Source organism: Callithrix jacchus, chromosome 7 (genome assembly GCF_049354715.1).
Source record: "Callithrix jacchus isolate 240 chromosome 7, calJac240_pri, whole genome shotgun sequence".
NCBI lineage: Eukaryota > Metazoa > Chordata > Mammalia > Primates > Cebidae > Callithrix > Callithrix jacchus.
In genome coordinates this window covers 82433610-82447711 of record NC_133508.1, presented here as the reverse complement: position 1 = coordinate 82447711, position 14102 = coordinate 82433610, and the positions used below count along the sequence as shown (strand labels likewise).

Sequence of the window (14102 nt, the reverse complement as noted above, 5' to 3'; positions counted from 1 at the left end):
TGGCAACAAAAGCCAAAATAGACAAATGGGACCTAATCAAACTCCAAAGGTTCTGCACAGCAAAAGAAACAGTCATTAGACTGAATCGGCAACCAACAGAATGGGAAAAAATTTTTGCAGTTTACCCATCTGACAAAGGGCTGATATACAGAATTTACAAAGAACTCAAACAGATTTACAAGAAAAAAACAAGCCCATTCAAAAGTGGGCAAAGGATATGAACAGACACTTTACAAAAGAAGACATACATGAGGCCAACAAACATGAAAAAATGCTCATCATCACTGGTCATTAGAGAAATGCAAATCAAAACTACATTGAGATACCATCTCACACCAGTTAGAATGGCAATCATTAAAAAATCTGGAGACAACAGATGCTGGAGAGGATGTAGAGAAATAAGAACACTTTTACACTGCTGGTGGGAGTATAAATTAGTTCAACCATTGTGGCAATTCCTCAGGACCTAGAAATAGAAATTCCATTTGACCCAGCAGTCCCATTACTGGGTATATATCCAAAGGACTATAAACCGTTCTACTATAAGGACACATGCATGTGAATGTTCATTGCAGCACTGTTTACAATAGCAAAGACCTGGAATCAACCCAAATGCCCATCGATGATAGACTGGACAGGGAAAATGTGGCACATATACACCATGGAATATTATGCAGCAATAAAAAATGATGCATTTGTGTCCTTTGTAGGGACATGGATGAACCTGGAGAACATCATTCTCAGCAAACTGACACAAGAACAGAAAATGAAATACCACATGTTCTCATTCATAGGCGGGTGTTGAACAATGAGAACACATGGACACAGGGAGGGGAGCACTACACACTGGGGTCTGTTGGGGGGAATAGGGGAGGGAGAGCAGGGGGTGGGGAGTTGCGGAGAAATGCCAGATATAGGTGAAGGGGAGGAAGGCAGTAAATCACACTGCCATGTGTGTACCTATGCAACTATCTTGCATGTTCTTCACATGTACCCCAAAACCTAAAATGCAATAAAAAAGAAAAAATAATAAAGAGTAATCCCAGCTCCTGGGTAGGCAGAGTCAGGAGAATCACTTGAACCCGGGAGGTAGAGGTTACAGTGAGCTGAGATTGTGCCATTGCACTCCAGCCTGGGCAACTACAGTGAAACTCCCTCTCCAAAAAAAAAAAAAAAAGCCAGGCATGATTGTGCATGCCTATAGTCCCAGCTACTAAGGAGACTAAGGTAGAATGATTGCTTGATTCTGGGAGCTTGAGGCTGCAGTGAGCCAAGGTTGTGCCACTGCACTCCAGCCTAGGCAACAGAGTGAGACCCCATCTCAAAAAAAAAAAGGAAAGAAAAAAAAAACCATCTCCAGAATACCAAATATTTTTTTTTAAAAAATGCCTAACTGAGTATAGTGGTGTGTACCTGTAGTCCCAGCTACTCAGCAGGCTGAGGCAGGAGAATCACTTGAGGCCAGGATTTTGATGCCAGCCTCAGCAGCATAGCCATACCCTTTATTTTTTTTGCTATGGGGTTTTGCCATGCTGCCCAGGCTGGTCTTGATCTTCTGGACTCAAGTGATCTGCCTACCTCGTACTCCCAAAATGTTGGGATTACAGGTGTGAGCCCCTGCATCTGGCCAGCCCCTTATCTTAAAAAAAAAAAAAGAAAAGAAAATAAAGAAGATTCCGTAGTTGTTTCAGCCATGGACTTTAACTGGTAAGCTTCTCAATGATCAGAATGAGGTCTAGCTCTATGGTATTGTATTAGTTTGCTTGTGTTGCTGTTAACCAAATACCACAAAAATTTCAACAAAAACTTAACGTCTCACAGTTCTTGAGGCTAGAAATATGAATGAAATCAAGGTATTGGCAGAGTAAGTTCCTTCTGAGGGCTGTGAGGATAGGATCTATTTCATGCCTTTTTCATTAGCCTGTAGATGGCCATCTTCATGTTTACCTAACAATTAACTCTGTTGTGTCTGTCCCCAAATTTTCCCTTTTTCTAAGAACACAGGTCAAATTGAATTGGAGACCACCCTTATCACTTTATATTAACATTATTATCCCTGTAAAGGCCCTATCTATAAATAAGCTCACATCCTGAGGTACTCTGGATTAGGGCTTCATTCACACAATTCAACCCACTACAGGTGTGTAAGAAGATAAACAAGTTGGGCTGGGTGTGGTGGCTCATGCCTGTAATCCCAGCACTTTGGGAGGCTGAGGCAGGTGGATCACCTGAGGCGAGGAGTAGAGACCAGCCTGGCCAACATGGTGAAACCCCATCTTTACCAAAAATACAAAAATTAGCCAGGCATGGTGGCAGGTACCTATAGTCCCAGCTACTCTGGAGGCTGAGGCAGGAGAATCACTTGAACCCAGGAGGCAGTGGTTGTAGTGAGCCGAGATGGTGCCATTGCACTCCAGCCTGGATGACAGTGAGACTCTGTCTCAAAAAAAAAAAAAGTAAACAAGTTACTACTGTAAAGTCTAATAAATCTCTTCACAATAAGAATCACTAGAGTGGAAATCATATGCATATAATTTACTTATGAAATTTGAGTTATCTGGCCAGGTGCGGTGGCTCACGCCTGTGATCCCAGCCCTTTGGGAGGCCAAGGGGGGCAGATCACCTGAGGTCAGGAGTTCAAGACTTGCTAGTGCAGAGAAGGCACCAAAAAGAAAAAGAAAAAAAAATAAGGAAAAAAAATAAACAAAAAAAAAGAAGGAGTCCAAGACCAGCCTGACCAACATGGTGAAACCCCACCTCTACTAAAAATACAAAAATTAGCTTGGCATGGTGGTGCGTGCCTGCAATCCCACTACACTCTAGCCTGGGCAACAGAGCAAGACTCCATCTCAAATAAATAAATGAATGAATGAATGAACAAATTCATTTTTAAAAAAAGAAATTTGATTTATCTAATATTTGAATGTTATGTAAAAATAACACATTACAGGCTGAGCACGGTGGTTCATGCCTATAATCCCAGCACTTTGGGAAGCTGAGGCGGGCAGATCACCTGAGGTCGGAGATCAAGACCAGCCTGACCAACACGGAGAAACTCTATCTACTAAAAATACAAAATTAGCTGGGCATGGTGGCACATGCCTGTAATGCCAGCTACTCAGGAGGCTGAGGCAGGAGAATTGCTTTAACCTAGGAGGCAGAGGTTACAGTGAGCTGAGATGGCACCATTGCACTCCAGCCTGGGCAACTAGAGTGAAACTCCATCTCAAAAAAAAATTCCAGATCTATATTCTTATACTATTTTAAATGTTTTTCCTTTTTGGTGAGACTAGAAATTTCAGAAAACTAGGTTTTCTTTTTTGTTAATTTGTTCTCCACCTTAAGTAGGGTGACTTTCAAGTGAAAATCTAAGGTGTTGCTTTTAAGAAAGTTTCTCCACTGGGTGCAGTGGCTCACGCCTGTAATCCCAACACTTTGGGAGCCTAGGCGGGAGGATTGCTTGAGCTCAGGAGTTCGAGACCAGACTGGGCAACATAGGTATACCCTGTCTCTACAAAAAATTTAAAAATTAGCTTGGCATAATGGTGCACAACTGTAGTCCCAGCTACTCAGGAGGCTGATGTGGGAGAATTGCTTGGGCCCAGGAGGTTGAGGCTGCAGTGAGTCATGATCACACCACTACACTGCAGCCTGGGTGACAGAGTAAGACTCTATCTTTAAAACAAAACAAAAAAACAAAGACATGAAAGCTAAAAGCATCTCTGTGATTTAAAAGCTGTAGATCTACCAGCCTGTCCAACATGGTGAAATGCTGCCTCTAATGAACATACACAAGAAAAAATTAGCCAGACATGATGGCACGTACCTGTAATTCTAGCTACTCTAGAGAGGCTGAGGCAGGAGAATCACTTGAACCTGGGAGGCAGAGGTTACCATGAGCCGAGATCATGCCACTACACTCCAGCCTGGGCAACAGAATGAAACTCCATCTCAAAAAATGATGTAGAACTAGATAGGCCTGCTCACTAGAATATCAAGATGGCTCCAGCTTGCCTTTTCTTTTTAAATTTATATATACTAGGGCTTTTTAAATAGTTTCTATTGAAAATAATCAATTTGACCAGCTATATTATGTGTTTGGTGATAAGGGATAAATTATATCTATACCATGCCAAATACCCTAATAAAAACTGGAAAACATGTCCAACTTACCTTTGAACGTGGCTTTCCCTCATGATACTGCTCCCTATCTGTGACTCTAGAGTCACAGATCCTTTTAGCTCATATAATTTGGTTATACCATGTGAAATAAGTTTGGACATGGATTTCCCAGGGGTAACTCCTGTGAAATCTCCTCAATGGAACTACTTTTTATTTCCAGACACTCAGATATGAGGTTTTCTGCTTGAAGTGGGAGAATATGTGCATTCTTCTCAATGATCGTAAGACTCTAACAAAGGGAATTTTTAATCTTTTAATTTTCAAGACAGCTAAAACATTCAAATGTTTAAGTGGATAACTATATTATTCATAAAATGACTGAAAACTAGTTTACTATGAGATGAAAGCATTTGACAGGGATTTCCAAGCTCTTGCTCAAGTAATTACTATGAAATAACAACTTCTAGAAATGAAGAACAATCTGTGAAGAGTAAATTACCATTGGTGTGGGAAAAAAAGAGCCAAACAGAAGTAGAAAAAGGTTTAACCAGCATACTAATGTTATGTACAGTGTATTTTTATCTTTGACCAGGTTTTTTATGTCCCTTTTCAGAAAAAACATCTTTAACTATTAAAGTGATTATCAGTGAAAAAGTGGCCACTAAAGTGACTACTAACCTCAGGGCTTTGAACCAGTTGGGATAATGTGGTAAGAGAAAAACTTCAAGGTGTAATGCTATCCCCAGACCCATTATTATTGTGACTATGGCTTCTGCTTCACCGAGTTTTTCAGAAAAAAGGAAGGCAATCCATGAAAACAAAAGAGGAGTTGTACTGTTAGCCAAATTAAGGACATCTGGTTTGGCTGGACTACCTTCTGGTAGAGCAAAACCCCATCTGATTCCACCCAAGAAAGATAGGAAACTGACTCCATAAGCGATCTGAGTAAAAGCTAATATGGGAATATAAGTTTTTGTCATCAGCATGACCAGTGGTGGAGCAACGAAGGGGATTAGTCCTGCCACAGTTATATATAATGCTGGCTTTGGGCTCTCAGGCAGATAAGAGATGGTGCTTGGTGGCCTGGCTGGAAGTGCTGCTTTCTGCTTCTTTTTAAAGCTGCAGGGGGATGTATGATAGCACTGTGTCTTGCTCATATACACTGGAAATGAAGAAGAAAGCCAAGGCTTTGGAAACGGGGATAAGTTCTGCTGGAGAGACATCTTGAGAGAAAGTGTATCTGTTCTGCTGGCTCTTAATCCCACTGGGAAAGAATACTTCAGCATCTGCAAAGAAAACAGAGCCAGAAGACAAAATTAAAAAAATATATATTCTGTTTTCACGCTACTAAGACATACCTGAAAAAAAAGAAAAAAAAAAAATATATATATATATGTATCAGATTTTAGTCAATCCCAATATGAAAGATTATTTGGAAGGAGCAGACAAAAAAGATCTGCTTTCCATTAGCACATCAAACTGTACAGAAAGGATGAACTGACTCTAAAGTGATGTTATTGCTGGTAAGAGTATGAAATGGCTATACAATGTACAAAAGAAATCACTGAACACAAACCATGATATATTTAAACCTACCGCTTAATTTTATTCCATGAGAGAAATATCTAAAAGAGGAACAGGTAAAGATTAGATCTTCAGAATCTGACCTTCTGTCCTTTTGTTTTTCTTTTCCTTTTTGTGGAGAATGGGGTCTTGCTATATCACCCAGGCAGGTCTTGAACTCCTGGGCTCAAGCTATCTTCCTGCCTCCGCCTCCCTAAGAGCTAAGATTATAGGCGTGAGCCACAGCGCCTGGCGCAGAATCTGGCCTTCTAAACAGCCTCTTCTATTTATTACTAGCAAAAGCAGCAGCACTAATTACTGTGGGAATACTGTTTTTATATGGAGAAAATAAATCTGCCTTCCAACTTAGCTTTATAAACACCACATACTTTTCATACTTCTACACCTATATGCTCTGCCTAGAATTCTAGCTCTTACTCCTTTTCTATCTAGGAAACTTACCTCAACAATCGACATTCAACTTAAAGCTTTCCTTAACCCTTCTACAGTTTGATTTAATGCTTCTATAGTAAGTACCCTATGCACACTTCCATCATAATTCTTCTCACAGTAAATTAAAATTATGTGTTTACTTGTCTTTGTCTCAGTAGACTTGAGAGCCAGGACCATATTTTTTTCCATGCCTTAAAATCCCCAGTGCATTTCACTGTACATGTGCAAAGTAATCACCTTTTCTGCTGATTCTGTGCTTTAGTGAGCAGATGCCAGACTTCAACTAAAAAGTATTGGATTAAAGAAAAAATTGAAGCTATTTAAGATTCTTGGTGATTACTCAAACATACTAGGAATGGTTCCATCTTGGAACCATTTCCCATTTCCATATTTACTGCTTTTCCTTCAGTTACCTGTATGGCCCATTCCCCTATTTCTTTTTCTTTTCTTTTTTTTTTTTTGAGACGGAGTTTCGCTCTTATTACCCAGGCTGGAGTGCAATAGTGTGATCTCGGCTCACCGCAACCTCCGCCTCCTGGGTTCAGGCAATTCTCCTGCCCCAGTCTCCTGAGTAGCTGGGATTACAGGCACGCGCCACCATGCCCAGCTAATTTTTTGTATTTTTAGTAGAGACAGGGTTTCACCATTTTGACCAGGATGGTCTCGATCTCTTGACCTCGTGATCCACCCGCCTCGGCCTCCCAAAGTGCTGGGATTACAGGCTTGAGCCACCGCGCCTGGCCTCATTCCCGTATTTCTAATCCCCTGCCATTTATAAGTGCAATCCTTCATCCTGACGCTTCCTATTCCCCTTCCCTGCTTTATAGTTCTCCACAGCAGGTAAGTGATATACTATTATTATTATTATGGTTTTTTGGAGACTGAGTCTCACTCTATCACACAGCCTGGAGTGCAATGACGTGGATCTCTGCTCACTGTAACCTCTGCCTCCCAGGTTTAAGTGATCTCGTGCCTCAGCCTCCCGAGTAGCTGGGATTACAGGCATCCGCCACCATGCCCAGCTAATTTTTGTATTTTTAGTAGAGACAGGGTTTCACCACATTGGCCAGGCTGGTCTCAAACTCCTGACCTCAAGTGATCTGCCTGCCTTGGCCTCCCAAAGTGTTGGGACTACAGGCATGAGTGACTGTACCTGGTGTTAATTTTTTTTTTTTTTTTTTGAGATGGAGTCTTCCTCTGTCACCCAGGCTAGAGTATAGTGCCACCATCTCAGCTCATTGCAACCTCTGCCTCCTGGGTTCAAGTAATTCTTTTGCCTCAGCCTCCCAAGTAGCTGGGATTACAGGCACCCACTACCATGCCCAGCTAATATCTGTATTTTTCAGTAGAGATAGGGTTTCACCATGTTGGCCAGGCAGGTATTGAACTCCTGACCTCAAGTGATCTACCGGCCTCAGCCTCCCAAAGTGCTGGGATTTGGGATTAGAGCTTTAAGTCACAGCACCTGACAAATTTTTTTTTTTTTGAAACAGGGTCTTGCTGTGTTGCCCAGGATGGAGTGGCATGATCTCAGCTTACTGCAGCCTCAACCTCCTGGGCTCAAACGATCCTCCTACCTCAGCCTCCAGGGTAGCTGGGACTATAGGCGTGTGACTCCATGCCCAGCTAATTTTTTGTATAGATGGGGTTTTTCCATGTGCCCAGGCTGGACTTGAACTCCTTGGGCTCAAGTGATCCATCCACCTTGGCTTGCCAAAGTGCTGGGACTACAGGAGTGAGCCACCACACCCAGCCTGATATATTAAATATTTTATTTACTTGTATTTGACCGAACTCTTCCCTCCATCACCTAAATAAACAATGATAAGGATTTTTGTCTTTTTCACTGCAACTTCCCTAGCCCAAGCAATTTGGCAAATAGTGCTCAAATATTCGCTGAATAAACCAACCGTTGAAGATGTTTGAGAAAACTTCTGAATGAAGCGAAGCATACTGGCCCCTGTTGAAAGTCTTGTTCAAGAAGATGCCGGGCAGTTCTGATTAACGTGTTGTTACAGCTCAGTGGAGGCCCTGACTCAGAGGCATGTTTCTGTGTATAAAACAAGATGTCACTTAATTTTCCTCATTTTATACATTAAATTTTAAACAGTAGAAATTCATAAATATAACGGTTTCCTTTGAAAAGAATCATTAATGTTTTCAAACTATCGGTAACACAGTATGGAAATAGATTCTTTTAATACCTGAACTGTTCTTTTAGCTTTGGCTGTCTTATGTAACAGAAAGAGTAATGTACACAGGGATTTTACAGATACCTCCACCACTTCCTAGCTGTGTGACACTGGGTAAACTGCCTGAGTACCAGTTTTCTCATCTTTAAAATGAAAGGTCTTCTAAATGGCATTTTTGTGAGATTTAAAAAAAAACAACAACGACTGGAAAGTCATAGCTTCTCTGTTTCCTTTTTTTCTCCTTAGTTATTTACTTTGGGGCTTAAGAGTTCACAATTCAAAATAATGATAGAACCAACCAATATAACTTAGTTTTTTGGGTTTTTTTTTTTTTAAGACAGTCTTGCTCTGTCACCCAGGCTGGAGTGCAATGGCACAATCTTGGCTCACTGCATCCTCTGCCTCCCAGGTTCAAGGGATTCCCATGCTTCAGCCTCCCAAGCTGATTTTTGTATTTTTAGTAGAGATGGAGTTTCACTATGCTGGCCAGGCTAGTCTTGAAATCCTGACCTCAGGTGATCCACCTGCCTTGGCCTCCCAAAGTGTTGGGATTGCAGGCATAAGCCACCATGCCCAGCAGGCATTTTATTAACTTGGTACGGCAAAGAGAATAGCCTGTTGGAATACAGACTTTGGAATCAAACTTGGTTGGAATTCTAGCTCCACTACTTATTAGCTGAGTGTCTTTGAACAAATTATTTAATCTTGTTATGGTGCAGTTCATTCACCTTTGAAATAAAGGTACTAACTACTTCACAGGGTTGATGTAACTTTTTTTTTTTTTTTGGAGACAGCGTTTCACTGTTGCCCAGTATGGAGTGAGTGGCATGATCTCCGCTCTCTGCAACCTCAACTTCCTGGGCTGGAGGGATCTTACCACCTCAGCTTCCTAAGTAGCTGGGACTACAGGGCATATCACCATGCCCAGCTAATTTTTGTATTTTTTGTATAGAAGGGGTTTTGCCATATTGCCCAGGCTGGTCTCGAACTCCTGAGCTCAAGCGATCTGCCTGTCTGACCTCCTAAAGTGCTGGGATTACAGGTGTGCGCCACCGCACTTAGTCTGATGTAACATTTAATAAGTTAATACATGTAAATAGCTGAGAACTGCTCCTGACACAAAGTAAGCACCTTACAGAGGAGACACTGATTAGTAAGTAACCAGTAAAAACAGTTGAATGAGAATATGAATCTAGATCTGACAATTCCATTCTTTGCCAGGAGAATGAGATGTCTGAAAAAAATCTACAGTTGCTGTTTAATTTAAAAAAATCAGCTGGGCACGGTGGCTCACGCCTATAATCCCAGCACTTTGGGAGGCCGAGGCGGGTGGATCACGAGGTAAAGAGATCAAGACCATCCTGGTCAACGAGGTGAAACCCCATCTCTACTAAAAATACAATAATTAGCTGGGCATGGTGGTGCGTGCCTGTAGTCCCAGCTACTCGGGAGGCTGAGGCAGGAGAATTGCTTGAACCCAGAAGGCAGAGGTTGCGGTGAGCCAAGATCGTGCCATTGCACTCCAGTCTGGGTAACAACAGCGAAACCGCCTCAAAAATAAATAAATTAATTAAAAAAAATAAAAAAATCGATTGGGCCGGCGCGGTGGCTCACCCCTGTAATCCCAACACTTTGGGCAGCTGAGGCAGGCGGATCACGAGGTCAGGAGTTCGAGACCAGCTGGCCAACATAGTGAAACCCGTCTCTACTAAAGATACAAAAAATTTGTTTCCTATGATTCATGTTAGAGGAAGTAAAAAACAAAAAATCAAAAAAACAAAACAACAAAAAAAAAGATACAAAATATTAGCAGGGCGTGGTGGCGGGTGCCTGTAATCCCAGCTACTTGGGAGGCTGACAAAGGAGAATCTCTTGAACTTGAGAGGCGGAGGTTGCAATGAGCCAAGATCATGCCACTGCACTCCAGCCCAGGCGACAGTGCGAGACTCCATCTCAAAAAAAAAAAAAATTGAACTAATTTATTGATCACAGATCCACATATCTTAGGGTTGGGTCAAGAAACCCTGTATACCAGTGAATGTCTTCATTCTAAAGGAACAGGTAAGTTAGATCACATCCACACCCACCCACCTGAGCCCCAGACCAAAATGCCCGCAGAGTGTACCCATCACTTTTGTCAAAATCAGTTTCTTCGTTAAGACTTTCCAGACCACTTCATTTAAAATCTCAACCATTCCCCCACCTTTGGAAACGCCCTATCCTCTGTAGCACATGCTTTCCAATTAATGGGTATAAAAACGTGATAACCTAAAGTCCAGCGACGGCAGGTGATGAGGGGATTAAGGACTGAGACTCAAAGGTTAATCCTCCTAATTTGGATGAAAGAGCAATATGCCCATTGCCCTAATAGGAAGACTGCAACTGCCAGCTTCAAAAAGACCTCTGAGAAAGGGGGGAGGAGTTTAGACGCCAGTGTCTTCGGGAAACCTTGCCCTACAGTACCCGCGTCTCCAATTTACTACCAACCCTTGGTGCCTCCCATCCCACCCTGTATCTGTGGCGGCTTTGAGATTTACCAGTGTTGCACAGAGAGATGGAACACAGCAGCAAGAAAACAGCCCATGTCTCCCTGGAAAGACACTTCCGGCAAGTGGAATCAGAGAAAGCCCCCTGCTTCCTGAGGACTCAAAAGAAAATAAGTCCGGGTAGGGCCTTACCCTGCGCTAACTGGTTCCTACGCCCGGCTTTCTGTTTGGGGGCCATTCTCAATTTCTAGTTGAAGCCAGATGTTGAACAAGGTACCTGAACGGTTCTTGACTTTCTGTTTCATGGCTCCCAGGCAGCAGAATCTGCCCACAGAGTTCGAGAAGGTAGAGTGCAAGTACTGAAACAATCTCAGAATGATGGTGGTGAAGGAAGGTAAGAGACGGGATTTTAGGCCCAGAGTGACCTGGCCAAATTGCTTGTCATCTGTGGAATTTATTTTTTACTTTGCAAAACAGGGTTATAAGACCTATGGGGCCCATGTCACTCCGCATTACGGCCCTTTACTATTAGTTAAAGGAAGAAAAAAGCCCAATTATTACATTTATTTTCTTTGCTAGGAGATAGAAACTTCATTAAGGATTAAATAGCACAAGAGCAGGATTTTTACTTCCATGAAAGGTGTGGTGATAAGAGCCCTGGGCTTGGGGGTGGTGCGGAAAGTCAGATCATTTCTCCTGCTGCCCGCGGCTTTATTTCTCCGCTATGTGACCTTGGGCAAGTCCCTTCTCTTATCTGGATTTGTTTCACAGGAAATGGCACTAGGCAATCTGAGTGTCCTTCCGTGTATATGGATAAAGCTGAAGACATGTATCTCAGGGGCCCACGCCGGCCAGCCCCTCCATTCCTCTGGATTCTACGTAGTGTAGCTTCCTGGTTGCCACCCATCACATGGTTTAGTGTTCCGTGCCGGAAGGAGCCACAGCAAAGTGTTCGCTAATAGCGCTTTTAGTAGAGGTAGGCCTTCAGTTTTTATTGCCTTCTCTGTCATGGCACCGCCGCCCCTTCCAGTAGTGCGATACCCAATGAGACTTAAGGTAGAAGAAACGGCACTGTCACTGGCGCAGACTCTAGCCAAAAGCCCGCCCTGCGCTGGGGCGGGGCATGACGCTTGCGCTCCCAGGGAACTACTACTCCCAGTGGGTTGCGCGGCTCACCCAGCCGCGCAGCCTCCGGAGCAAGGCCGTGTGGGCTGCTGGGGACTGGAGTCTCAACGACACGCACACGTGAAGGAAGGAGCGGAAGGTGGGAAAGGGCTGAAAAACACACGTTCCTCCGAAACCGGTTTGCAAGTCCTTGTAGAGGTAGTTTCGGGACGCGTACCGGCCCACGGGAGGGCTGTGGGAAGGTGAAGAAAGAAGGAATACACACATACATACCCACCCACTCATTCATACGCGCTCAGGCCCTGAAAGTGGGCAGGGGGGTTAGAAGGGGCGTACTAAATTAGGCTTGTCCTTGCTTCAGGCGGCACGAGGAAAGGCAGAGGATTCAACTCTGTAGGAGGCGGAGGCGACCACGCGCCGCCTCCAGCGGCGAGGAAGGGAGCCAGGGGCAGGGCAGGGCATAACCGCCGTTCTGGAAGCCGAACGTTGGCAGCTCGGGGCGCGAGCGTCTCTCCGGCAGTGTTGGCGGGGCAGGTCCCGCGCGCATGCGCTCCTTCAGGTGGGCGTGTGTAAGGCGGGGTCGGACGGGGGACGGGAGGGCCATGCTGCTCGTCGCTCCTCCTCCTCCTCCACCCGCTCTGCCCCTCCTGGGTCTTGTGGGCTGGGCAGCCATTTTGGGAAGAGCTTTGTTATGGTTGTGGGCTAGCCGCCTCTGCCGGGTCGACAAGCTGGGGACGCGTCCTTAGACGCCGCGTCTCGTCCCTGGTCGTAGCCCCACCGCTGCACGGTGAGTGGGAGTTGGGGACAACGGGGCAGTAGGAGATCTTGGAGTCGTTCCGGCGCGGGGCTCCGCCCGGTGCCTAACCAACCGGCTGTTAAAACTAGGTTAAAGAAGCTCTCACACAGGTGGTTGGTTGTAGGTCCTACCCGAGAGGGGCGAGCGGAGCCCACGGGTCAACTGGTTCGAACGGGGCACTCCCGCCACCGCAGTGCTTAGAGCTTTGCACGCGAGCGTTGCCGGGGCTCTGCGTAAGCGCTGCTACTTTAACTTTGGTCGTCGGGTCGGAACGCTCACCTGCGGCTTTTTGGCTCCTCTCCAGACGATCCGGCTTGGTGCCGGTTGAGGGACTTGGTTTACGGGTTTTTTTCTTTCCCTCTTGAAATGAGAGCTAAGAGCTTTTGTTTTCCTTCAAAGAAAAACCTAAGGAGGAAAAAGTGTAAGTCAAATGTTGGATATTTTAGGGGAAAAAAGTTAACCCCCAGCATTCCGGTTCTCCGTGGTAGCGAGGTGTTTTCGTTTAGATTGAGTCTATCCAATATTTTCCAACCCCCTTCCCTTGCGGGGGTTGCGGGGGAAATCCTGAAATGTTTTAAGAGTGTTATTTTTTTTCTCGTCTTAAATCTACTTCTCCTCAACCCGAGAAATTCAAAAGAAAGTCTGAATCTAAAATGGCTGTAGCTTGGGGAACTGCCCTGCCCTTCGATTACTTAAATACAGTAACGTTTAAAAATTTTAGTCGTTTCCCCTATGGGGACATTAACTGAATCTTTTGTTCTTCTGGCTTTTTACAATTGTTGTCTCATCTTTAACTCTCTTGCTAGGTGAAAACAAAGGTGAGACTCACAAAGTTGACTTACTCCAAAAGTTTACATAAGAATGGGTGCGGTGGTGTGTGTGTGTGTTTAATAGTTGCTTATAGTTTTCAGATTGTGCTGTGGTGTCAATTTTATTTGCCAACTTTGCGCTCTGAGGGTGGCTTGTCATATTTGTTGAAATACTTTTAATGTTGATATTCATTGCTTACCAGGAAAATACAGAGTTAATAATAGTGGTTCGTGTTTTAGTTTAGTAACAAGTCATGTTCTTGTGTAAACCCTATCCAAAAGTAAAGTGATTGGTAGTCACTCCTCAGTAAACTTGTATTTGTAATTTGGTAGACTGCTGATCTTTTCTAAGGTCTTTTATATCCAATATTTGAAAAGAAATTAGGGTGTTATTAAGTTTGAGATATTTACTAGAATAGTGTTAAGACATTTTAACAAGTGAAAGCATACTTTAGTTGTGGAGAGCCTGATTGTTGTGCCCTTTTAAACAAAAGGCTGCTTTTTGTTTGCTTTTTTTTTTTTTAACCAGTAGATCCAAAAGTGTAAACAAAAAGTT

The 14102-nt window shown here is 43.7% G+C and overlaps 3 protein-coding genes across 10 annotated transcripts in view; 2 read left to right on the top strand and 1 right to left on the bottom strand.

Moving 5' to 3' along the window:
- IPP (intracisternal A particle-promoted polypeptide) overlaps positions 1-8135 on the top strand; it is a 71411-nt gene extending 63276 nt beyond the window's left edge. For 2 of the 3 annotated variants that reach the window (XM_078331583.1, XM_054259297.2), the window contains exon 10: positions 7632-7969. In XM_078331583.1, coding sequence (XP_078187709.1) covers positions 7632-7666 — 35 coding nt within the window. In that variant the 3' untranslated portion in view covers positions 7667-7969. Of the gene's footprint in view, positions 1-7631; positions 7970-7999 lie in introns of those variants that run through there. The other variant, XM_035251297.3, reaches the window with a different exon arrangement.
- Positions 4425-10943, bottom strand: TMEM69 (transmembrane protein 69). The gene is made up of 3 exons (XM_035251305.3): positions 10868-10943; positions 8049-8188; positions 4425-5408 (listed from the first exon to the last, which is right to left on the bottom strand). The coding sequence occupies exons 2-3, from the start codon at positions 8088-8090 to the stop codon at positions 4701-4703; spliced, it is 750 nt and encodes a 249-aa protein (XP_035107196.1). The 5' UTR covers positions 8091-8188; positions 10868-10943; the 3' UTR covers positions 4425-4700.
- A 73-nt stretch (positions 10944-11016) lies between these two features.
- Positions 11017-14102, top strand: part of GPBP1L1 (GC-rich promoter binding protein 1 like 1) — a 61486-nt gene continuing 58400 nt past the window's right edge. Inside the window, exons 1-2 of one of the 6 annotated variants that reach the window (XM_035251301.3) lie at positions 11017-11210; positions 11588-11792. The gene's annotated coding sequence lies outside the window, so the exon portion shown is untranslated. Of the gene's footprint in view, positions 11211-11587; positions 11793-11973; positions 12184-12605; positions 13159-14102 lie in introns of those variants that run through there. The other 5 variants (XM_035251302.3, XM_035251300.3, XM_035251303.3 and 2 more) reach the window with 5 other exon arrangements.